Genomic DNA, 26,421 nt, shown 5'->3' with positions numbered 1-26,421 from the left:
AACAGTTACTCCCTTTAAAATAAACACCAATTCATGCAATCACAACTCCGAATCAAAGTTATCATTTCAGCTGACTGAATAAAAACAAAACACACAGAACATTAGGTGTGTTGAGCTATGCGTTATCTTGCCTAGGCTTTCGTACCAAGAGCTCTGTTATACATGGTAAATAAACACTCAGCTTTTAGGCGACAATGCAAATCTCTTAATCCAAATATAATAAGTATTCGAGTGAAGAAGTAGACGGTTGTCTGGGTAAAAGGGGCCTAGCTTTTTGATATGAAATATTAATTCCCTGTTTACTTTGTCATAGGCAAACCCATTCCGGTCTGGGTTTAACCACAATCTACCCTATGACTACAAGATACTGTGTTGCCTATTCTACAACATAGATAGATTTCATGGAAGAGGAATAAAGGCTGTTTTCATGTATTAGGACCCTTTATTATTGTTTTGTTTTTGAATATTTAAGAAACTCTAAGGGGTAACAATGGATCTCTTTATTCTTGCATCCTGTAACTCCCTAAATAATGGTACATGATATGATGCCAATACTGTGTAGACTCGGTGGTTATCATATAGATATGGAGGCTATTGAGACATGGTCACTCTACTTCTAAACATTTCCAATCCTCTATGTATCAAGACAAAAAACATTTTCGAGAAATCAAGCCACACCTCTTAAAGCCAGACCATATAATCTCCGGTTCTAACAGGGCAGGACAAAAGGAGTACACAAGGAGTGCAAAGTTTTAAAGATGGACCACTTCCAGTTTTAGGTATGAAATTAATGAAATTTCTATTATATTTTAAATGCTGGGTGCAGTATATTATGAATAAACAAAAGAAAGAAAAACTCTTTCCAAGACACCTGCAAATCCTAATCTTAAATAACTTTCTGATGTTTTTTTATTGCATTTTATAAAGGCTGAGGTTTTGAATTATGTGCTTTATCTATCAAACACATTACGCCAGATAGTGATATTTGTGCACAGAGTAAAATTGCACATGCTTCCTTCTTCCATGCATTAAAAACACGCATACTGTAGATCAAAAATGCTGTTTAATTACATTATGAGCATGCAAGAAATATTTTGAACATTGTCTCTTTCATTCTCTTTAAAGCTGTTCTTTTATATTGTCAAACAGTTCATCGTTTTCATCCATCCATTCGTGACCTCATCTTAAGGTTCATCTGACCGTCGACCCCCTCCCGATGGACTGGAAGTCTCTTGAATCGCTCCTCAGCGGGGCGAATAAATACTCGACGGGTTTCGGGCGCATCTGGCTCACTCTGGTTTTCGTGTTCCGCGTCATGGTGTTTGTCGTGGCAGCCGAGCGCGTCTGGAGCGACGAGAATCACAACTTTGACTGCGACACCAAAAGACCGGGCTGTCCCAACGCCTGCTATGACTATTACTTCCCCATCACTCACACGCGACTGTGGGCTCTGCAGCTTGTGTTTATCACCTGTCCCTCCTTTTTGGTGGTGATGCACGTGTGGTACCGCGAGGAGCGTGAGCGCAAATACCGAGTCAAACACGGAGAGGGCGCCAAACTCTACGACAACACGGGGCAGAAGCACGGGGGGCTGTGGTGGACCTACCTGCTCAGCCTCATCGCCAAGACGACCATCGAGGTGATTTTTCTGTACCTGTTGCATGTGATATATCACAACTTCGACATGCCACGCAGCGTGCAGTGTGACGTGGAGCCATGCAGGCATGTCACTTGTTACATCGCCCGTCCCACCGAGAAGAAAGTTTTCACGTATTTCATGGTGGGAGCATCGGCTGTGTGTGTCGTGCTGAACATCTGTGAGATGTTTTACTTGGTCTCTATGCGCATCCTACACTGCTGTCAGAACACATCTGGCGGTAGAAAATCAGAATGCGTCGCCTGTAATACCATCAAACTTGTGGATTACAAACCGACGTATTCGGTGAAAGAAAGCAAGCAGTCATAAATCGATATTTTTTGTATAGATGTACATGTACTGCTTGTTACCGAAAGGTGGCACGTTTGCGCTTTTGTAAAACTTTCACAATAAAAAGGGAGTAATTGTTCGAATTAAGGTAAACATGTGCAGTTGTTATGTTTCATAAATTGTAAAATAGATCAACAACCATAAAGCAAGTAAATTACAAATGATATAAAACATTGTGTTGTCCATGTCCAGACTAAACCCTGTTTTACTTTCTCTTGTGAGATCGAGTTTCTATCCCGTGCAACTACGAACACTGTTGTTTAAACTTCATTGCACTTTCTTGTGATTATATTATATTAAAACAGCAGAAAAGCACCAATAAACACAGGACTAAATATTAAACAGGCTTAAGTTATACAAAAGAAAATGAATCATTTTAATGTTCTTAATACATTCTCATATAAGGAACTGAACAAGTCAAAAGGTAACAAGAAAATGTGCAGCATAAAGAACCAAAGCTTGAGTTGCTGTGATAATAATGATAAAACATCAAATAATATATAAATATGAACGTACAATAGCAAATGGGTAGATCACAGACAAACAATAAATTTGTCCTATGATGTGACTGCAAACAGTGGGAAAAACAAACAAACGTTGAAGATAAATGTATCTTATGCTATATGATGAATATAACTATAAATAATATTAAATAATCATTTATTATTAAAGGTTTGTTTAAATGTGACACCGTAGGACACGTGTATGGTAGCCTATATTTTCAACCACCACCCACATACTGTATATAATAATACAACTTTGTTCAAACCTCAGATGACTTATGAACAGTCTTGACAAAATAAATTGCTGAAAAAATGTAATGTTGCCCTAAACCGAAACATAGTAAAATCCAGAGAAAACGACGGCTGAACGTATACATGACTGTACCTCCACACCAGCGTATCACTACATGGTATTTGAAGGCGTTTCCTCTAGACACAACATCTCTGACTCAAATCACTGTGGAGTCTGTTTTCTCTTTCCGGGAGGATTTTGAGAAATGTAATGACCTAACAGGCTGTTCAAATGGATAATTCAGGTAAGGTACTGAATATAGACTAGTCTTGAAATTTGCATTTGCATCTTGAATTTGTGTTGAAGGATGTTGTGAATGTTTTTTTACACAGTGCACATGCCGTGTACAGTGGCAAATATTTATTTTTCTATTGGTGATAGCCTTAAGAAGAGCCTTCAAAAAGTGTACTCAATACAGATTTGTTTCTCAAAGTGTTTCTTAAACAAAACCTTTATTAAAAAAGGCTGTGATGTCTTAGAAGGACATTTTGTTTGTACCAGGCAAACCACAGGACTCATGCTTAAAATGCACACTTTAAATTCATGAACACTGTACCTTTTGCCCTGTCAAAGTTGTGTTTTTCATTTGTAAAATCTCTAACAAGCACATTTTCTTTCAAGTTTGCTCTGCCAAGTACACAGAGCACATAATGATTAACTGAAGTGACATGTCTACTTTAACTCAAACCCTGTCCCCGGTCGATCAGATGTGTTTGCTTGAAATGATGTCCACCCACACTCCTCTCTAGCTGTTATCTTTCCTTCGGCGTTCACAGAGCCAACAAGCAAAATATTTCTAACGTTTGTCAGCACAGCTTTGTGAAAATATGACCCCTGTCACATGTTCCTCTCCAAACCATAAATTGTGGGAGGCTGGACCTTCAAAAGATTTTAGCTGGAGTGATGCTAATGGAAGAGTCTCTGTTTCATATCTCACCTCCTCTCTCTCTCCCCTCAGAGGTGGGTTGTAACAATCTGGATGAGCAGAAGAGGCTGATGAAGATTGGTCTTAGAATGGTGCTAGTGGGGCATGTCAATTTCCTGTTGGCCGCTCTGGTTCATGGTGTGGTGCTGAGGTACTTCAGCCTCCATGTGGGTCAGGCAATAGAAAGCGCCATCTCCAATCTCATCGCCCTGGCAGCAGGCCTGATGGTGGGACATTATATTTTTAAAACAAGTGAATACTTATCTACATTATAGTAATATGCGTGATGTGATCTATGAAACCAGGGGTTTTGGGAATTGGCAAATTAGTATTTTATCTTGTCTCCTGAATTCATATTATGATAGTTGGATATATACTGTTTAGAGTATAAAATAGTGTTACAAAGTACATCTAACAAGAATTATTCGTCTTTTCTGTTTGCATTAGACGGATTAGATAACAAATATCAAACCAAGTGGCAACTGCCAACATATCATTATTTTTCTATTTAAAGGGATAGTTTATACTCACCCTCATGTTATTCCATACCTGTGTGACTTACATTCTTCTGCAGAATACAAAAGAAGATACTTTGATGAACGTTGGTAACCAAACAACATTGGGTTCCATTGACTTTCATCGTATGGATACAAAACTATTGAGACATTTCTCAAAATATCTTCTTTTGTGTTCCACAGTTATATACAGTTTTTTAGGGTCATAAGTGATGGCATAATGTTTTATTTTTTGGTGAACCATCCCTTTAAATAAAGGTTGTATTAAGTCCACTTCAAATCCAGTTCACATTAACTTTTCTAAAGAATGTATATTTCTAAAGAATGTATATTTTGTGTGGTCTAATGCAATAAAATGTATACTTTTAGTCTAACTTTAACAACATACTTCACAACAAAAATCACAACGATGTTTTAATATTTTACATACAGTGCATCATTAGTGGGATTCTGACTATTATTCTCTCCAAAAACAGAAAGAACAAGATTCTGGTAAGTGTTCTGACATTTTCTCTACCCCATGTTTGATCAAATTCTATCATGTGTCCACCATTTGGATGTTGAGTTGGTTACATCATTGTCTACATACCCAGAGACGCCTTTAAAAAGTTAAAATACAAAGTTAAAGAAAGAAAAAAAAACAGTTGTCATTGATGTATGTGTTTGTGAATTATTCCCTGTCAGTGGCACCTGGTTCCTCTCTCATTCATCAGGGCTTGTTGTCTCTTTCTCAAGCATTTGATCACCGCCTTGTCAGTGAGCTTGCAGCTATAACTTCACATTTAATAAGCAGCTCAGAAATGTCAGAACCTCTGTGATGTCTGCAAGTGCCTTTTCCAGGCACTTGAGTCGATTCTTTCTTGTAAAGTATATGGTGATTTTTTTCTTTTTTTGCCATAGACGTGGTCGCTGCTTGTGTCAAGCACTATAGCCATTGTTGTGGCCACTGCCTCCGTCATCGGACTGACCATGTCCTTGGTGAAGACCGTCATTAATGGTGACAAGAGTCTGCTCACTTACTGCGGCTATACTGATGACAGAAGCTACATAAACATCGCCAACCAGTGTCCTTTTGACCCTACTCGTATTTTTGTGAGTACAGAGAGTGTTGTATGTGCCATTTCATTTCACAGGTACAGCAAAACGTCTTTTTATTTCAAAACCACATACTGTTATTTTCTGTGGAGCATATACTTTTTATAAGCTGCTTTTGTATATAATGAGAGTTTATATTGAAAAGTATAGTCCATCATGGGGGTTTGAACTAACATGAGGTTTAGAGCTGTCACAATGATTGAACAATCGTATGAATGAATCCCAAATATTTCAGATAACCACCCTTGTGTAAACAGGTGCATTTTACATCCATCATCCTTGGTTCATGACATTTCTCCATCCTTTGAGTTGTATCTGCTTTGTGTTTTTTGTGTTGACGAGTTTGATCACAATGATTCCAGACCTGCTACATCTAGACTATTCTCATATCTCAGTTTTAGTTTGAGTGCTCAAGACAGCAAAGATTGTAGATTATTTCTTTAAGCAAAATAAATAACAATTAAATTACATTAGCTAGCAACTTAAAAGTATGTCTTGCCAGTATTATTTTGGGTTACCAGTGTAAGACCTGTTACTTGGCTAAACTAATAGTTTACAACGTATGTTTTACAATAACATATTCGTCCTACATCTTAACAGTCTGCATTAGACGGATTCAATAACAAATATCGATCCAAGTGGCATCTGCCAACAAATCATTATTATTGGATTAAAAGGGATAGTTCATTACTAAACCACACGTCATTCCAAACCTGTATGACTCCCTTTCTTCAGCAGAACACAAAAGAAGATATTTTGAAGAATGTTGGTAAACAAACAACACCGGCTATTAAACTAGAAAACTATTGAGAATTTTCTCAAAATATCTTGGCTGAACGTTACAGGGCTAAACCTAAATGCGACAAAGTGACATGATCATCCCCATCCAACAAATTGTTTATTTAATCAAACTAATATGCAATGCAATTCAGTTTATTCATTTCAAATATATCTAATGATCAGATTATTTTAAGTTTCTAATGTTGCTTTTTGTTATTTTTGAGCTTGACTGCCCTAGACGTTTTGAGCAAACCTAAAAAAGCCACCCTTAATAAAATAGTTTAAAACGAATGTGCATAATTGCAACCAAACTCAAGAAAAAAGTGTGAATAGATATTCCAGGAAGCACGTTGGATCTCACAGTTATTGTTTTTTTGTGACTTGTTTTATAAGTGTAACAAGTCTTTTGGGGAATTTAAGAGAAACACACTGGTGAAATTCACACTCTTTTTTTAATCTTTTCTCAGAGCACGACAATAGCCCTCTGGGTACCGCTGATAATCATAAGCGCTGTGGAGATGGTGTGCTCATGTCGCTTATTTAAAGTCTCCATCTCCTACCTCTCTCTGCCTTGCTGCCTCGGCAAACACCTTCAACAGGATCCCAACAGACTGGTATGACAGACTGTACCCTAATAAATTAACATCCCAAGTCGGATACAATTGAAATCTTATACTATTAAAAATAATCAGCGCTTAGGTGTAGGTGGTCTCATCCTGTGTGTTTTTATCTCGGGTGGTCTTACTAAAAGAGTCACAAGAGAATACTAACTACGTGTGTGAATCGATGCCTCATACTGCTATTACTGTGTTCCATTTTAGATAAAAATCCAGAGAGGGGCCCAATCCCCTCTACTCCCCCGCTACGTGCCCACATCCCAGCGTTGCCAAGGAGATGAGGATCAGAAGATGTGTGTTAGACCCACAGAGCAGCAAAAGCCACATTACGACTCACGACCGCACCGCTACACAAACTCCATGCAGATCTATCAACCCTCCACTCAGTTCAGCCGGGGAGCTTTGGAAAGGTCCAGTATCTGGATCTGATTATGAGCCCTGCTGGGGCTTCGGCCTGACTCAGTGCCGTACAGGAATAAAGGGCATTTAACACGTGTTATTCTTCTGAAGGGAATGTATCAAAGGTGCTGTACAGGTTCAGTTCATGGATTCTCATCCGTGTGTGAATGTATTGTTTGTCGGGCATCTTTTTGTCATTTTCTCTCACCCCATTTTTTTATTTTTTTACTTGAAAACATGTACCTCTTTCCCTGCCAGCATTTAAAAAGCTTGTCTGCAGCACTAGCATTGTTTGATTATTTTCCCAAAACTTTGTTCTTCTTTGAACATTTTATTGTCAGATTAAGGCTGATTTTGAAACAGCCGCCTACCCTAAATTAGTACACAATTAAGAGAGGATCCATTTTAGTGTTCTACGAAGTCATAGAAATGATTAAGTGCACTTTATGATGCATTGCAGTCGACAGAAATTGGCACCCACAGCGCTTCTGGAGCAACGAGTGTCTGAATTCAAGTTTCATTTCAATTTGACTATATTAGTCAACAAATGTAGGGAGAATATAAGTGGCAACTTTGGACACGGCTATGGACTTTACACAGATCACATTCAGAACGATGATGCTCTACACTTTCAGAATATGCGTAACAGCGCCCCCTTAGGCATACAGTGAAACAGGGGTGTTGAATTTCGTCAGTGGAAGGGAAGTGTGGTCTCGTAAAATGACAGAAAATTACATCAATGGTGGGGAAAGAGTTAATAACACGAGGAACAGTCCAGTAAATGTCTACAGTATCTCTGTTGACTGTAAGTTGGACATGGTTAGTGAAATAAACGGTTGAGACTGCATGTCCTTTATGTTGTTTGAGGGTAAGGTTATGCAGTTACGTTATACCATGCTCTGTTTGAATACTCGATTCTGATTGGCTGGAAAGTGTGCATTAAAACCGTTTGATGCACAGGTGGTTCCGGTCAGTTTAAGATTTGAAATTACTCAAACATCAATAACCGCTATGGCACGGCAAATGTCGATGGTATAAGCGGGATACTCTATGGCTAGCCATGCATTGAAGGATTTTAGTTGTTTTAGTTTAGTTTAGTTGGATTTTTTGGTTCTTGGTCCTTCTTTAATGCACGGCTAGCCATTGACTATCCCTTACTTAACATGCAGAATTCTTTATATAAGGGTGTTTCTGCAACTACGGGCACTTTTGATTCCCAGCAGTGAAATTTCAGATTTATTTCAAAATGTCTCATATGACGCATTAGAAATATAGTCACAGTGTCATAAAACACCTTGTTAAGAATATAATTAAGGATTTTGTCATGTCCCACATCTCTGGTCACTGTGTCAAAATACTTAAAATAAGTTAATTGAATAACAATTTGAATTTCAAATGGAATTGTTTATACATATTAATTTACAGTATCTTACATTTGTTGTATTATTTACTGATCATTGTTATGATTTTTTTAAGTAAATGTGCCTGTCCCACACTTTTGAGTCCTTACGGCTTTTATTATGACTTATATAAGGTAATATAAGGTAAATATCATCTTATCTGTGTCAGTATTGATTGTGTGTCCTTACCACACAACTCAGTTATCTGTACTTTGAACTACATTTTTTTAAATAAATGTATATTACCGTTTAACTCAAGGATAAAGATGCTAAGAGTCAAAACGTATGTAGTAGACCTCGCTAGCTGCCAGTTCGCTGCAATATTAGCAAAAATGTCATTTCCGCAACATGTCTTTAACCGCAGCAAATTTTCAACGTTTACTGTATATTAAATTACAAATATTAAAATCTTAATGACTCCGTGCATTTTTGTTGACCATTTTTTATGAAAATAAAATTTAAAGGAGGAAAAGGTCCCCGTAGGTACAGAAACATGTGTTTGTTAGCATTAGTAAATGCTTTTTTCCAATGACTAACCATGACACTTGCACATCGGTTTACACGTTCAGTTTTTATGTTTATATTAGTTATGTTCCTATAGTTCTTGCACTGACAGTGGAGGCATTCTAACTTAAAAAGAACAAATCTGTTTGTGTGTTTTCCCTATATTGGTGGACTTATTATAATACCTGCCAAATCAGAAATTTGGGAACCCCAGCGTTAACATGAAACAAACAATGAGCAATACAGCAAACGGTGTGTCATGCATTCTGACTTCTTTATAGTGTTAAACGTGTAGTATTCTCATACTTAACATGGTCAACTTGTCAAAAAACGAGTTGGATGTATGATGTAGCATTTCTGTGCTCGATACTCTCCCTCAGCGTTCATACTGGTTTCGGAAAGTTTTTTTCGAACATGAAAAATCGTTATGTAACATCTTTTCTTTGTCCCTTATTGGACAATTCTCCCTGAAAAGCATCCGCCACGCCCACGCATCAACCAAGGAGAGCGGGAGAAGGAGCATGCGCACAAGTCACTTTCACTTGTGTTCAGGAGAGAGAGAGAGAGAACTATGTTCGCGAAGTTCAGCTGTGTTGTTTGTTCAAATGCATTTGGTTGTAAACGCTGGATATAACGCTGGATTTGGAGAGTGTTTGAAGCTGATAGATGGAGCGGCTTTCCCCGCCCTAAACAATGCCGGACATGAACCGCACGCGGTTTTGTTGGCAATGTGTGCGCACTTGCTTTAGTCAAATACAATGACTGGCATCTTTCTAAACAAAACAAATAAACGAGAGCAAGCCTATGGACTGTGGCCCAGTCAAGCCCAATGGTAAGTCTGGCCTATACCTGTCTGTCATGAATCTGCCTCATCATGTCATGTTTTTTTTGGTCTAGTGGAAGAATCATGACAGATCCTCATGTTCAGTGTGGAGAGAAACATATTGTCGGTCATGACATAATATGCATTTTCTCCGGTCTCGTCTATGGACCCGCCCCTCTCGTTCCCTCGTTTAGCTTTCCATTTGTGTTTCATTCTCTGCACCTGCCTTGTGTTAATTTACCCCTTGCCTTGCATTGCATTACCTTGCCTTGCCTTGCCTTGCCCTGTGGATTATTTTACCTTGAGTGTACATTACCTTTGGATTACCTTGCCCCATTGGACTGCTGTTATTAACTTTGATTCTCGTTATTTTCTGTAAGTCTTAGTTTATTCTGTTCTCTTGTTTTATCCACCTCGAGGGATTTAGTTCACTGTCTTGTCATTTTGTCCAGTCCTTATTTTACCCCATCGTGGGTTTTTGTTCTGTCCGTACCACCGATGCCTGCCCTTGGGTTCTTCCTCTGACCGTGCTACCCACCGGTCGTGACACCTGTTATTTGCCAATCCTCTTCACATTGCTAGAGTAATATTTACAAAAATAAAAGGATTCAATATCGTACAAAAACCGGAAAACAGGTCTTCGCATCTGCTTCAGGTGTTGTTATGCCTACATGGAGACCGGTTTTATGCAAAATGCCTTCAGGAAAAATACCAAAGAGGATTGCTGTCCTTGTCCATAATGTCCATTATCATCTCCATACAGACATATCATTTATTTATTTTTCTTGATCTCATTGATGTATTAACAATACAATAGAATTAACACCACAAATGAAAACAGCCAGATTAGCAGATTACCTCAACAGATAATTATAGATATCGCAGTTATTTCAAAGGGCTGTTAACACTTTTTCCAACAAGCGGATGTTACTTACCAGTAACAAGAACGGTTTCCTGTTTGGTCATGTGACGTTTGACAAACGACCAAGAGACTACATGTTTTGGTTTCATATTTGCTCCAAAATGATCACATCCTGCAAACTCTACTTAATCTAAAGAATGTAAACGGGATTTTATATATCACAAAAATAAGATTTTTATCTCATTTTGGAACCAGACTCAAAAATAATTTTTTTTGTTAAGGAAATAATTACGCTATTTAGACAAGTAAATTGACATTACAGTTTGGGATATTTCAATAAACACTGTGAAGCAAATATAACTTGACATTAATGTTAATGGCTTCATTTTATCTTAATAATATTAGCTTCTCAGCCTAGATTTGTATGTGTGAAATATTCATTTTAATTGTATGTATATATTAGTCTACTATATGTTATGAACTGCTTTACGCTGTTTATCAAAACATTACTGACACAACATTGACAGGTGTTGAGCAAGCTTGGGTTGATAAAGAATGACTCTCAGGCAACATGCTAAACACATAGGTATATTTGTTTTCAACGTCAGTAAAAGGGGACAATCATTATGTCCTCGCATGAGGTTTCATGCAACATAATAGAGGAAAGTTGCCATAGAGGGTGCAGCATCAAATATGGTCTCGGTACAAATATGGAAGCAACATGGATGGCGGCAAACTGAGAGCTACACACAGAGTGGGCTTGTGAGCTAGTCTCTAAGCTCGATCACTATGTTTTAACAAAGCAGAAACACCTGTTGTATCCAGGTCATGGAATGTCAGTTGTTGCATAAAACAAAGAAAAATCAAAGCAGTGGCTTTTTCCTTACACTTGTTAATTCAGGAGTGGAAATAAGCCCTTAGCGGTGGCTTTTAGTATCCAAACTGTTTATCTAAATGTGATGATCATAAATCATAGCGTCGTACATTTCTATCTAAGTTGTTGAAGGATGTCTTAAAATTTTATAAAGTACAATTTCGAGTGCTGACTAGGTATTGGTTTGCTGCTTAAAACTGAAGATCGAAAAACCTACTGTTGCATACAAATGTTGTATAGAACTACACAAGTGATACTATAAAGGTAGCACAGACGCACACCGAAACATGCAAACCTTCACTCTTGTGCACTTACAAATGCGCATAACCACACGCACACAGATCAAGCGCCATAAAAGATATGTGCTACCAGTGTCTTTGATTCAAAACACAACGGAAATACAGTAAATCCCCCGATGCAAATGTTTCCCACGATGCATTGGAAAGCCTTGAATTAAGAACAACTTACTGGAAACAGCATAATACATCACGTCTCCGTTGACCAATATAATCACCCATGGCAAAATAACACCATTAAAATGCAAATATAAATAAAGAAATATGGAAGCAAACCACATATTTACAACAATGACATCAAAACATTTTTTAAAGAATAAAATGAACAGAGCATTCAATGGGATCCTCAGCCTTCTCTTCATAAAAATAAAGATCATGAGCGCCAGAGCAGAAAATTCCCAACATTCATTCCATCAGTCCACTGGGTCAGAGGCAAAGTTTTGGATGCTGCCTGAAGCTACATAATACTGCCGCAAAGATGCTAGAAGTGAGTAAAAAGACATCAATAATTGCCTCATAACATGTTCCTATATGTGTCTATACTGTATGTACACATAAATATCCATATAAAAAGTAGATAAGGGGCCTGTGCCCTCAAATCAACAGGGAAAATTACAAAAAGAACAGCACATATATTAAACACAAGAAGGTTGTGGGGGTACAGAAAGTGGGAGCGCATGCACGAATGCTAAGAAGAGACATTCCGTTTGAAAATCTGGACCCCGGGCACGATCAGCCTGTGATATTTTGAAGCCGAGCATTCCACTAGCAGCTTCTGCAGAGACATGCACAGGTGACACACAGCAGACACGAGACGTCTTGGCAGGTGTCAACTTTGTTCTTCGGATGTACGCATGTCATTTTCGGCAAAGACTGAAAGTAAAATTGATGCACTTTTTTTCTTAAAACTGATCCATCTGGAACCCAAAAGATGAGATACTAGAGCTTTCATGCATCGAGCGCCAGATGTCTGGTGAGATTTAAAACTGCGAGGCGCTGCTGGGGTCACACTGCAGTAGCCGCACAATGGACGGATCACTTTTGGCACCTTTTATGAACTCTTCCAAAGACAACTTGCCTAAAAGGAAAGACAGAAATGGTTGAAAGAAAAGAATCAAGGGTCAGAATATAATTGCTTTTCTCACACAGTCGGGTTTTGCTTTTAAAGTGTGTGATGATTTTAAAAAATCAATAAAAAGATTTAACAGTTCACTCAAAAACGAAAATTCTGTTCTCATTGCTTTGTTTTGACTTTTGATAAACACAGAGAAAGAGATTCAATGCAAAGAGTTCTTGGCCACCATTGACTACCATAGTAGGAGAAAATAATTTGTTCTGTTGAACAAAAAAGAAGATATTTTGAAGAATGTAGGAAAGCAAACAGTTCTGGGGCACTTTTGACTACCATTGTCATTTTTCCTCCAATGGTAGTCAATGGTGGCAAGAACTGTTTGGTTACAAGCATTTTTCCAAATATATTTCTCTGTTTTCATCAGAACAAAGAAATGTATACGGAACTTGCGGGTGAGTAAATAATGACAGAATTGACATTTTTGGGTGAACTGTCCCTTTAAATAGTGTACTATGATCTACTTCCAAATAAACGCAACATCCATTTGTGAAGAAAACTTGTTATTTTGGACCCTGAAACGCATTCAAAACTCCTTACCATCATTATTAAGGTCCATCTGTCTGAATATTTTGTCTGTCCTCTTCTCCGGTGTGGATTCATCCTCAGGCATCTTCATCACCGATGACACCATCTTGTAAATAGCCTGTCGGTGATAAAGGGGGATATCAATAACACACCTGGGTAAAAAATAGCTAAAATAAATCAATAAACCACCATCACCTTATCTAGCCCTCACAGCTTCTGCACAGGCAGCGTTCAATAACTCAATAATCTTTCTTTAGGCGACATTCATTCACCAAGTCAAACTTGGGAAAACTACCGTAAGATTTATTGGAGATGTCAGATATAAATCAATGCTTTTAAGCAATAATAATACAGTTTAAGTAGATTGCAGGTGGCATTTTCATCTCTCAGTCCACCTTTAAAAAGTGACTGCCATGATCAAATATGCAACAGGCTGCTATCTCCGAGTACCAGCTGACTGTAACCTCCACGGGTTTGCGGATAATCCCACCGTTCTGCACACACAGGGATAAACCCTGGTTAAATTTAACTCTGTAATCCAAGAGAGGAGCGTGACCCTCCCTCCTCGCCGCAATCTCAACCTTCCCCGCAGGCTTTGACAGGCATTGCGTGCAACAGAGCGTTGCCAAGCCCGGCCGAGGGAGATTGCACACCAACTGAGCATGCTAACCACATGCTAATATCTTCCCTTCTGCCACAGCCGGTAAGAAATGGGAGAAATCAACTGGGAAATGTTTCAGCTTGATTGTTCCACAAGGGGTCAGGGCTTCCCATCCGTGTCTCATCCGTACATTATAAAGGGTTGTATTAGTAACAGAGAGAGAGAGAGAGGGGAATATCTGTCTGTATTATGATAAATAATGCTGATTGTAATTCAGTATTTTGAGAACCCATAAAAAGAGTGAAAGCAATGAGATGTGCTGCATTGAGAAGCCGCATGAAAGGCTTTGACTGCATCACAGTAATCCAGTGTAATAAGAAACAGATTCATAAAAGAATTGCCAAGCACACATTCAGAGTTGCATCCACAAGTTAATTCTTTCATTTTTTATATAAATGACTTTAAACAATTTAAATAGCAATTGTTTTCATCTTTAATTCTTGGTTTCACTCTTGATCATTCTTTATAAGGGCAGAGACTATCAAAACGCTAGAATATTATTGAATTAATAAATGCCTTGTGCATAATATATTTCATTTTCAAGTGTTTGTCACCACCAATACATCTGTTCCTCCTCCACCGTCTCCACCGTGTGTTAAAACAAATCCGTCTGGCATTATGATGGGTAGCATTAAATACGACATCATGTTGAATATGTTAGAGAGAAATATACTGTGCGTTGAGTTTAGGTTCAAAGTGGATTAAGAATGCAGATTACAGCACAAACATCCCTGCAATGCCTTCTGACCTGCACAATCTCCAGCATCTCGTCACGGCTGATGTAGCCGTTGCCGTCCAGGTCGTACATGCTGAAGGCCCATTTCAGCTTCTGCTCCAGTTTCCCCCGTGATGTCACACTCAGAGCGATGATGAACTCCCGGAAATCGATGGTGCCATCGTTGTTGGTGTCAAACGTGCGGAATACGTGCTCAGCAAACTTCGAGGCATCACCGTAGGGAAAGAAGTTGGCATAGATCTTCTTAAATTCCTCCACGTTCAAATGCCCACTGGGGCAGTCTTTCAGGAACCCCTGTTTGGAAAAGCATAGACTTCCATTATTGGAATTCTTTATTAGGTTTCATTCTTCATCTCAGATATGCCATTTGCTGTGACTAGAGCAAATATGAGCAAGATTGAACATTTTAAATTCCAGGAATTTTTTTTTTTATTTAAGCTCTGCTTTTTAACATTCAGCCAAGATGTTTGTGTGTCTCATTCAAATTCAGAAGTTCTGCTCCTTTACAGCCCTGGGGTCAGTGTGGCTCACAGTGGCTTAAATTTCAATACATGGAGACTAATCCATTCTTGTAAAAGGATATTTTTGCCACTATTCATGTGTCTTTCTTTCTCCTGAGACAACCAGACCTGGGATACATGTTACTGTAAAGCCTTTTCCATGACAACCATTTGCAGACATATACATTGTTTGTGTGTGTGGGGAAGACGGCTACTTTAAAGTGCTGAGCTTATGGATAAACACTATCATATAATGCATATGTTGGCATAGTGTTTCTGTACCGGTTGTGTTTGTGATACGCACTTGTAGATCAAACAGTAGCCCCAAACATTAGCCAAATGTATAATGGTTAGTACACTAAATAACAAAATATAAAACCGAATGGCCAGTATTAAAATTAAAATATAACAAACACATTTTTTAATGCAAATCGTCAGATTTAACACATCATTTGATGAAGTACACCTCTGGTCACCATTGAAAAATTACTTTAGACCAGTCATTCCCAAAAAATGTTAAATGGACAGTTCACAAAAAAGTCAAGATCCTTTCCTCATGTGATTCCAAACCTGTTTGTCCTGAGACATTTCTCAAAACATCTTTTTGATCCATAGAGGAAAAATCATATATAGGTTTCCAAAAAAGCATTTGTTTGCAGATACTGATATTTTTTCCCGCACGTCTTCCATCCACCTACAGTATAAGAGAAAAAGTTCCCACCTTGTACCACTCCTGTAGCTCATGATCAGTAAACTCTGTGTTCTCCCTCAGGTCCTGTAGCATCTCTGGCCTGAGCTTACTGTTCTGCTTTCCCATGATGATAAGTCTCCGTGTGCGCAGTCACAACACTGAGGCTTCTGGTCAAACCTGTAGGCAAAATAAAATAGACCAGTGAGACCTGACAAATCATTAGACAAAGGATAATGTTAAGTTAGCCGGTCGATATGGCAAAATAAACCCTGACTGTGTGATCAGGGCCCCAGCAGCTATTTACTTCCACGTTGCTAAGTAATTGGACACAAAATATTGATTTAACAAAATACTTAATAAGTTATTATTTTATTATTTGAAACGTTTAAGTAGCACCAGTAGAGTAGCCCGATATGACTTAATCCCCAGGTGTTTGACGATTATTGAGGAACATGATATGGTGTAATTGACCAATCAGAATTGAGTATTCCACAGGGCAGGATAATAACTAGCATTAGGTTTCCAGTTGAAGTGGAAAGAAAGAGTTTGAGTAATGAGTAAAGATCCCACAGCAGACTCTAAGTGATTAGAAGGCGTCACTGCATCATGAACACGATTTTGGAACCAATTAAAAACCGCAAGCTTCTACCGAATCATAAGTTGTGCTTGAACCCTCCTGCTCTGCTGCGACACCCATCAGGGAATGTTTGGTGAACTCTAATGTCTCCCCTGACATTACATGGATAATTAAAGCCAATGTAATGTGTGGGTTTGTATGTGTGGATGTACACATCCATTAGTGAATTAACAGCACCCTTCTGAGCTGACTCACACTCACCAACTGGGTACGAAAAGTGCTCTGGTGAAAATACACAAACGGCTGAATGCTTTAAATAATCGCTGCAGAACGGCAGGCATTAATCAGATCAAATGTGAGATGGAAAAGCAGACGAATGCTCGGAATTATTTCATGATGTTATGAAAACAGTGGCAACAGGAACCCGGCTACCTGCACTGATTAATAATGGAGTCGCCCACGCACGCCGCAAGATGGGCAGCAATACGAAGCCACGGCATCAAACATTGGAGGATTGGTACACACAAACGAGACGGGCCAAGACTTAAATGCATGCCGTTCGGAAGTGAATTTCATGTTTGAGTTTTGATCGAGACGTTACAACACATTTTAATTGTCAAAAGCGCTATATACTCTAGATAAAACCAATTGTCATTGAATTTATGTTGGAAGAATTAAAATGCAATTACATTTATGACTCACCCATAAGCATCTTGCCATACACATTTTCAACATAAAATGATATAAATCTTAAAGCAACAGTTCACCCAAAAACACAAATTCTGTCATTATGTAGTCATCCTCGAGTTGTTCCAAATCTGTATTCATTTTCTTTGGATATTTGGAAGAATGTTGTATCCAAACAGTTCTTGGCCATCATTGACTACAATAGTCTACAATAGTAGTCAATGTTGGCCAAAAGTACAATAGCAGAACTGTTTGCTTTCCTACATTTTTCAAAATATCTTCTTCTGTGTTCAACAGAACAAAGAAACGTATAAAGCTATTTATTCTACTATGGTACTCGATGGTGGCATTTTTCAAATATCTTTTTCATAAAACAAAGTGTTAGACTTCTGAAACGTCTCTGTTTTCAGACTGTTCATTTTTTATTACAACCCATTAAAGTCCTCTTCCAGTCATTTCTATTTCTATTGAATTAATCATTTATTATCATGTTGGCCAAGGCCAATTAACTTTAAATTCCAATGTATGAATTGAAAGGAAGCCATTTCTTTATATTTTGTCTAACACTGCTAGACCGATTAATCTCAAACACACAGAAGCCATCAATGAAGAAAGATGCTCTGACAGCACGTAAAGGGAAATGACTGCTTAGAGTTTAGGCAACAATATCTTACATAAGCATTCAGAGAAAACACATTTGCCAACATCCTCCGGTATCACTTTCATAGACGCTAATTTTTGTGTGATTATGGATGATAGCAGCATGTCGGATTTGATTTTCCAGCCTATACTGAGTGCGTTTGACCTCTCAAGAGAGCATTAAATCCCAGCAGAGATGGATCAGATGAGGGAAACCTAATTTAAAACCACCTTTTAGCTTTCCATAAGCAATCATTAGAACAAGGACGTGCCATCTTAAAGGGACAGTTCACCCAGAAACAAAAATCATTTGATCATCATTTCATCCTCATGTCCTTCAAAACCTGTATGACTCTTTCTTCTTTCCTTGAGAAATGTCTAAGTGGTTTTGTTTCCATACAATGGAAGTCAATGGGGGCCAATGTTGTTTGGTTACCGACGTTCTTCAAATCTTATTTTGTGTTCTGCCATAAGTCATAAACTCCCTGTAAGTCGCTTTGGATAAAAGCGTCTGCTAAATGACTAAATGTAAATGTAAATAAAGGTTTGGAATGACACAAGGGTGAATAAATGAGCCCTAAAATGTCAACAGACAGACTAAAAGCCCCAAAATACTGTCTTTTAACTCACTCTAGACATGTGACTATGTCCCAAACGTTTTGTCCTTAGCTTGAGTTGATCTCGAGATTTAACCATGTATGGCTGAGGCTACGCCAATTGATTTTGTACAGGGAGCAAAAGCAGGTCAATGAGAAAAATGAAAAAATAACAACAACGGCAAGAATGCAGAGAGGGAGCTGCTTACACTGGCGACCGGCCCGGTGGTGATGAAAGAGCATTGCCGCTGAGTGTTGCAGTTGGACTGACCGGCAGACATACATGGCTCTGTGCCGCAATCGTTGTTTTTTATTACAGACTCATTTTTTGTCTTAACCAGTCAAATTTGCTGAATTCCTATAGCACACATTAACATTAAACAAGAGCCATGTTAAACAGAAGAAACTGAAAGTCTTTGAACTTTGAACTGCAGGGTGAAATAACTGCGCCTAGTGTTGGAAAACCTCCAGCTGGGGAGTAGTGCAATGACAAGTGACACACTCTCTCTCTCTCTCTCTCTCTCTCTCTCTCTCTCTCTCTCTCTCTCTCTGTGCAAAGCAGACATCATGCTGATATACTGGAAGAAGTGTACTTCCCAGGGGCTTTGATATCATCGCTCACACTGAGACATGTCATGCTAGTTTTAGCGCTCTATACTCATTAGCCTTTAGAGAAGCCTGAACCAAGACTGGATAACACTGTCCAACTCCAGCTAAAATAAGTGGAACAAGAGACATCTGCGGGGAGGCGAGGAAAATATATAAAGAATGAGAAGACTTCATCCACTACATTTTCTCACATTACTGTCCCTTGGCCAAACCGTCTGAAAATGACAAATCTTTTTAATATCTCAATTATGCTTCCGAGACTGAAGGAGGTGTGATCAAATGGAGAGATATTTTTTGAGATTCGCCTCGAATAGTGACCTTTGCCTTTGCAGTTTTAGGAGAGACCTTAAATTGGTGCGTTTACACACACACAGAATAAACAGATATCTATCAAAATCTGATTATAAAGGACACCTGTCTACATGGATATTAATAAACCGGCTACATAGAAAAACGTGTTTACATGGAAGTTTGAGACTTGCCAGGTTTCTCGCGTGCAGTGACGTCACCATCGATAGTTTGTTTAGTAATTAAAAACGTCACGTTTATGAGCTTTCCCCGATAAAGAAAGCGTTTTACCCGTTTACATGACCTTACTTGTTATCAGATTATTAAACATAATCGGAGTAAGACTGTGCATGCAAACGCACACTCAATGTAAAATTGACTTCTTTGGCAGGAGCTCAAACATTTCCCATCAAATTCTTTCAGCACCAAATTATTGGAATTATTTAGAAAAGCTTTTCATTATATGTATTTAGTTTATGTGCTTTTGTCATTTTATTAAATGTTCGAGGCATAAATAAAACAAAATAAAACAAAAGATAAATTAATCTTATATATCAACATAAAAAATAAACAAATAATACAATGACCCAAGCATACTAATTGCAAAAAATGTAACTAAAATCCCCATAAAATGGAAGAAATCTAAAAATTTCAGTAAATTATACAAATAAATAAGAATTGATATAACTGAATAAAAGTTTTTAGATTATTATTTACGGTGATATTTTAATTGATTTTGTTAACAGAAATGTTTTAATAGTTATAGTAAACTATACTTACCTTGATGTGAAACAAACATTTATTCTCTGTGGAGTACTGTGCACTCATAAAACATGCAAAATAACACAAGGAATGTGTATTAAACTACATACATTGACTCTAACTGTCCTGAGTTATGAAAGAGCCGCCGCCTCCTGAGCAATAACATGACTGTGCAAATAAATCACAGGCAAAGCATATTTAGGAATAGAACAAAAATGATTGCATCATTTACTTTCTCCTGAAAACCCCTGATGATGGCAGATAGAAGTCATACGCATTTACAACCCCCGCACAACAGAATTTTCTTCTTCGCAGTTTTTCTTGTTCTTCTCTCTGGCTGTTTGGGCTTAAGGACTAATCCTCTCTCACCACAGTGTTCCACATGTGTTAGTGGTTTTCCTGACTGTTAAAATCCAGGACAGCCTTCCCACCCCGTCCTGCAGACAGCTGTTCCTTTCCTCTATGTGGGTCAGCAACATCTGGCTCGCTATTCCAGCTGTGGAGAGCTGGATGAAGAGACTGACGCTGTGCTCTCTGAGAAACGTCACAGCTTGGATTTCTCAGAATGAACTGAAAGACCATTGGATTGTTTATTTGCAACAACTACTAAATATTTTGAGCACCAGATTCAGCAAGAGAAATGTGGTTATTGACGTAACTGTATAGGGATTGTGTTGAATTCAGTTTGTACGCTGAAATTCAAAATTTTACAGGATTGTGAATAAATCTCCATCCATGTTTTGGAGATTTGTGTCCATGTTGTATTATTTGTGAGATATCTCTGATTGCATGACAATGTCTGAAGTCGTTTTTAGCAACTAGTGGTGCAACGAATCACAAAACTCACGGTTTGGATCATATTACTGATTTTGGGTCAAGGAATGGATAATTTTTCGTATCAGCTAATGTAAATGTTCATTATAGTTTTATTATATAATTTATAATAATTTGTGAAAATACCCTGAAGATATTAACCGTTTTTTTAAACTGAGAATCTTGTTTATAAACAGTTATAATTTATATTGTAGGCTATGTCATACAGCATGCATGCAGTATTAAAATATATATAAAATATGACATAAACACGCAGTCAGAGTAAACAATTGACAAATGGATCTCTAGAGATCAGATGACCGTTACAGGGGTATGAGGTGGTGATCATGGAGTAAGTATCTCGACTGACTTTCTCTCGACTTCTTAAATGCGTTACTGAAGTGGGTGGGGCGTCAAAATTGCTATAGTGGATCACCTCATTTGTGCTTTGACCCAACACAACATTACCTGTTGAAAAGTGAAAGTGACCTATTCGACCCATACGCGAAATGTGACCTCTACATTTAACCCATCCAGAGAGTCGTGAACACACGTACAGCCGGAGCAATGGGCAGCTATCACTGCAGGGTCCGGGGAGCAAGTAGAGGTAAGGTGTCTTGCTCAAGGGCACCTCAGTCATCACCCGCCAGACCTGAGAATCGAACCGGCCAGCTCCTGGTCACAAGTCCGACTGTCTAACCATTAGGCCACGAGTGCCACATTTTTTTTTCTTTGTTAACTTAACAGTTATTTTACACAACAGTATAAGTTTAGGTATATGCTAGAATGCGCTTTAATATTGTACTCATCCAGATTCTGGAGAGAGGGGCGCGTAAGCGCTAAAACTATCTTTTACTCTATGTTTAATAAACTTAAAATCTGCGGGTCTCATGCTTAATGCAGCGGTTTAAGTTGAGATATACGCGAGAATGCGCTTTAATATTGTACTGTCCAGATGTAGAGAGAGCGACTCTGTGATAAATAAACTGACGGTTAATCTGCAGGTCACTAGCATTCCGAACCGCAGAGCAAGATACGTACGGATCAACCCGATCCGTTTCACCACTAGCCATTACTAGTGTGTTTTATGCTGTAGAATAATACGCAAAAATATTTATAGACTTTGTTAACCACAGACGTTATAAAAAGTACGTTCTAGCACTGTTGTAGCACAAGTATAAAACAACATCAATACAAAAATATCCAGGTGCAGTTCATCGAATTAATGTCACGTGAGTGCGTCAGAAAAAATAGAAGGTCAAAACGTCCCAGCGTGACCTCTCGGTACAGAAATGTAAAATGCTCCCGCCCATTTTCGTACCACCGTCCGAACGAATTTCGCATGCTCAAAGTCAAGTCTGACCGCGGCTCAACTCTAGGTTTGGCATACAAAAATACATCACCCCTGCAGCACTCCATACTCCAGACTTTTTCATTGTCCGTCATTTTGAAGGACAAGCTCGTAAAAATTCTGTCATAATCTATTTTTTACCAGTCACTATGGTGTTGGTGCAAGGTGATGTTACAAGGTACTTTTTCAGGGCTGGTGAGGACAGAACCCAAGCGCAGACAGAGGAATGGCAGCAACAAAAAGGTTTTATTAAACAAAAATGAAAAAACCCACGATGGGGGGACTTTAACAACTAAAGTTCTTGAAAACTAGAAATCATAAAACTTCCCACGTGAGGGCAAAACAAGGCACGCAAGGCATAAACGCGAGGAAAATCACTACAGGAACAAGCGTCAGGAAACAAGGACGTGAGAAGGAAACAAGGACGAAATGGAACGGGACAGCACAGGACAGAAAACACAGGGGCATTAAATAGCTGAACTAACAAGGGAGAAGCCAGAAGAGCGCATGGCCATCATAAACAAACAATGACCATATGCTGCCACACAAAACACTGGGACTGACACTCATTAGCATGTTTGTGACATCATCGCTATGTACATGCGTTTGCTCTCTGAACTATTGTGTTTTTATAAATCTGAATACCCAATAAAGTCATTTACATATTAAATGTTTCTGTTATCAGACATAAAATAATAATTACAAACAAATGTTTATAATCATATGTCCAGCAGTCAGTAACACTCACAGGTGCTTGTAAACGCTGTTTTGTAATCATTCATTTGTTCACTTACAAGTAACTTTAAGCTGCTGTTTGGTTATGATTGTGTTGCTTCTGCAGCTCACTGAACGGAAAAGATGCAGAGAGACATTTTTCCACTTCCTTAAAGTTAAGGTTTATACAAAATGTATCCAAACAACGTTATCGCTGTGAAAAGTGTAAAAAGTATTTCAGTTCGTTTTTAACAACTATGATGAAAAAGGGGAATAACAAATTGCCCTCAATGTAATCCGTCAACATGACGGACGGCCGTCAGATTTTTCTCTCACTGGTCACTGAGAATTTTAGGTTAACTCAAGAACATAAAACTTTTTTTGAAACGTTGAAAGTGAACAGAAATGACAGCAGGCAACCACGGCATTATGCAAACTGCAGTGTTCGGTTGCATTTACAGACAAAAAAGCAAGTATGTGCTCAAAATAACGATGCCCAAATCTTAATTTACATTTTTACAGTGCACTGTTTTTTATGCACATTCAATGCCTTGTTAAAATGAACTGTGTCTGGTAAGCCAATAAAACTTTTGTTTTTGTACTGAAATATCAAGGGAATCCCAGAGAGGTTTTTACAAGCAATAATTAGTACGGCTGTGAAGGTTAAATATGTGAAAGAAAGAAGGCTCGATACCAGTCTTGCCGGCAAGAGTGTGGAGAGTAAACCAATTGCTGCTCGGCAACAAAATGAAAGTGACCAAGTGAAGAGATGAAGGGAGGTGTTCAAAGGAGAACAGACATGGAAAGAAAAGATGAATCTCGCAACAAAAGTATCTTATTCCTACATCTATAAAAAGGCAGGAGGAAAGAGGATGGCAGAATTGATTTTTTTCCCCACACCTGCGTTTCTATCCTTACATCTCTCATCTATTTATGAGAAACAGAGGTAATCAGAGAATCAATCTGACCCGACAAGCGACTTCTGATCTCTCTAAATCAGCCTGAACCCCTCCCCACCGCTCTTTCTAATCTTCTGTCTCTGTCTCTTTTCATTCATTTGATTGCTTTAGACTCTTTTTAATTGCTCTCAAGTTTAATTCTAAACGCTTATCCTTTGCATGAACCATCAACTGTCAAATTTCTCTCTTTCTTTTTGCTGAGCTGTCTCAGATGGGCATTACATGATCTTACAGAGGCTAAAGGCCGCCTGCCAATATCATTCCACAAGTGTACGACTATACACCGTAAATCACTAGAGGTAAATGTAGATTTTAAATCACAGTTTAGCTTCTGGCAGCACCCATGTGAAAAAAATATCTCAAATTATATATCTTTAATATCTTAATTGTTTGTTCCTAGATGAAAATAGATGGAAAGATGAAGATTTTTGCTTAAAGGGATAGTTTACACAGAAATAAAAATTCTGTTATCATTTACTCACCCTCAGGTTGTTCCAGATCTGTACAAATGTATTTTTATTTCGCTAAACACAAAAGAAGATATTATGAAAAATGTCAGTATCCAAACAGATCTCACCCCCCATTTACTGCCATGGAAGGGGAAATAATTACTATGGGAGTCAATCGGGGACGAGAAGAAGTCCTGGAAAAGATGTCTCCCGCTTCTTTAAAAAAAATCAGACCCTAGAAATATCATCGTTACCTCTAAAGAGTTTCATCTGAAAATTGCCTCAAACTGTGCTCTAGTTTTCTCAATCTAAGTCCAAACGTCAAAGATTTCAACTAAGGAAAGTTTGATTAAATTAAACTTTTCTCAAATTATTATGTTCCCCACATACTATTGGTGAGGCGAGACACTTATACCACGATACAAGACTAGACGAGAACGAGATTCGGTTTTTAGACTTTTTAAAAGAAATCCTCAATGATGGAATATACAGTGGAAAATAATTTTTTAAAAACACAATAAAATGTAGGCATTATAAAATGATCTTGTGCTTTATGAAACAAATTCAACTTCTATTTGAATGAATTATAGTATGCAAATAAATAATATGTAATAAACAATATGTAAACCCTGCAAAACGTTTTGTCACAAACTCAACTGACAGGCAGTTGTTCCACAAAAGAGCTGTGGTTGTTTTCTCTATGCTTATGTATGCACACTGTCAATCCTCCTTCCTCCACTGACTGAACCCTCATAGCCTTCAGATAAACTGTTAGCTACATAAACACATCATGTTTTATGCTAACATTGCACACATGGAAGAGACAGATGATCTGGTTTGCCTGTGAATGTATTTAGAATAACGTAATAGCGCTCCCAAAGTGCTGCTGGCAGCGTGAGCCGCCGCAAACACTAGTGCTTGATGCGCAAGGCGCTGCAGACGCAAGAGACTTACTTGAAACCCGTACATTCGGTGCGTGTTTACATAGAGAAGCGGTGGGAAAGTAACTCTGCGGGATGGAAAATCTCGTTGTCTATGAATGGCCGGACCGGTCACTGTAACTCACAGCATGCACATACTTTGTGCAGTTATTATTGCGTTCTGTACAGTAAGGAAAACAGGTCCAAATTCCAAATGAAAAAAAATGTATTGCCCAAAATTTTAATCTTGAATACTGCAAAGAAAACATGTTCATATTGATGTTTAAACATAAGGATCAGTTCGAACATCAATATATGATATACAGTGTATGCAACAAGCCTGATTTCTTCTAATTTCTGTGTCTTTGCATCCTCTCAGTCTTTCACACTGCTGTTGGAGAAAGGCAGATCAAAGGCAAAACAGAAGTGGTCGTTTGTGGCTGTAATAGCTGTACTCTTACTCTCTTACTTATTCTTACATTCGTGTCCATTTCATTTCTTATAAGGTATTTGAAAACATTTGAAGTCCATACTTACATAAAACAAAACTGAGAACTCAATAAAGCAGTGGTCTGTAACGTGGTGCACACGGGACTATATGAATGACGCTTGGGACTACACTGATTCGGAGAGTGCTGCATTTTTAAGCTCTGCCGATATAACTACTGTGTATTCAAGTGCAAAACTATGTAAAAGAGAACTCATTTTGATCCCTGTGAGCTTGAGAAAATGTCTGTGCTGTGCAAAGACGCACATAAATTCTAAAAAAGCGCATAATAAAGTATGAGCTGAATTGAGTCGGATACATTTTTATCCGCAATTAAACACGATAGAAAAACATTTACAGAATAAACTCCTCGATGTGCATCCATGTATGTGCATAAATGTATGTGCCTTTCCTTAATTGGATGTACACCGTCTGGAATGTTGTTTTAAAATG

At 38.3% G+C, this 26,421-nt stretch overlaps 3 protein-coding genes across 8 annotated transcripts in view; 2 read left to right on the top strand and 1 right to left on the bottom strand.

Moving 5' to 3' along the window:
- Positions 1-1,216: 1,216 nt before the first annotated feature.
- LOC306910496 (gap junction beta-3 protein-like) lies at positions 1,217-1,966 on the top strand (the record flags this gene model as incomplete). The annotated part of the gene is made up of 1 exon (XM_079485073.1): positions 1,217-1,966. One exon carries the CDS (start codon positions 1,217-1,219, stop codon positions 1,964-1,966), a length of 750 nt encoding a protein of 249 aa, XP_079341199.1.
- Positions 1,967-2,759: 793 nt separating this feature from the next.
- On the top strand, positions 2,760-10,460 carry tmem54b (transmembrane protein 54b). 3 transcript variants are annotated; one of them, XR_013788127.1, is made up of 7 exons: positions 2,900-3,026; positions 3,741-3,934; positions 4,655-4,714; positions 5,123-5,314; positions 6,565-6,711; positions 6,919-7,352; positions 7,866-8,916. XR_013788127.1 is itself a non-coding variant. In XM_079484296.1 (6 exons), exons 1-6 carry the CDS (start codon positions 3,014-3,016, stop codon positions 7,141-7,143), a joined length of 831 nt encoding a protein of 276 aa, XP_079340422.1. In that variant the 5' UTR covers positions 2,760-3,013; the 3' UTR covers positions 7,144-10,460. The 3 variants fall into 3 exon arrangements, 2 of the variants coding, with proteins under 2 accessions (XP_079340422.1, XP_079340423.1); XM_079484296.1 differs by having other exon boundaries at positions 2,760-3,026; positions 6,919-10,460; XM_079484297.1 differs by lacking the exon at positions 6,565-6,711 and having other exon boundaries at positions 2,910-3,026; positions 6,919-8,930.
- Positions 10,461-10,563: 103 nt separating this feature from the next.
- Positions 10,564-26,421, bottom strand: part of hpca (hippocalcin) — a 34,176-nt gene continuing 18,318 nt past the window's right edge. The window contains exons 1-5 of one of the 4 annotated variants that reach the window (XM_079484869.1): positions 20,508-20,761; positions 16,148-16,294; positions 14,939-15,220; positions 13,542-13,647; positions 10,564-12,950 (exon numbers count right to left, since the gene is read on the bottom strand). In XM_079484869.1, coding sequence (XP_079340995.1) covers positions 12,853-12,950; positions 13,542-13,647; positions 14,939-15,220; positions 16,148-16,243 — 582 coding nt within the window. In that variant the 5' untranslated portion in view covers positions 16,244-16,294; positions 20,508-20,761 and the 3' untranslated portion in view covers positions 10,564-12,852. Of the gene's footprint in view, positions 12,951-13,541; positions 13,648-14,938; positions 15,221-16,147; positions 16,295-18,825; positions 19,060-20,293; positions 20,762-26,421 lie in introns of those variants that run through there. The other 3 variants (XM_079484871.1, XM_079484870.1, XM_079484868.1) reach the window with 3 other exon arrangements.

The sequence above is a fragment of the Barbatula barbatula genome (assembly GCF_947034865.1).
Source record: "Barbatula barbatula genome assembly, chromosome: 21".
In the NCBI taxonomy this organism is placed as follows: Eukaryota; Metazoa; Chordata; class Actinopteri; order Cypriniformes; family Nemacheilidae; genus Barbatula; species Barbatula barbatula.
The sequence above is the reverse complement of the archived record's forward strand: the minus strand, read 5'-3'. Positions and strand labels throughout refer to the sequence as shown.

Coding starts and splice junctions, on each gene's coding strand:
- tmem54b (XM_079484296.1), top strand. Junction 3,935..4,654: donor CCCTGGCAGCAGGCCTGATG/GTGGGACATTAT, acceptor TTTTACATACAG/TGCATCATTAGTGGGATTCT. Junction 5,315..6,564: donor TTGACCCTACTCGTATTTTT/GTGAGTACAGAG, acceptor ATCTTTTCTCAG/AGCACGACAATAGCCCTCTG.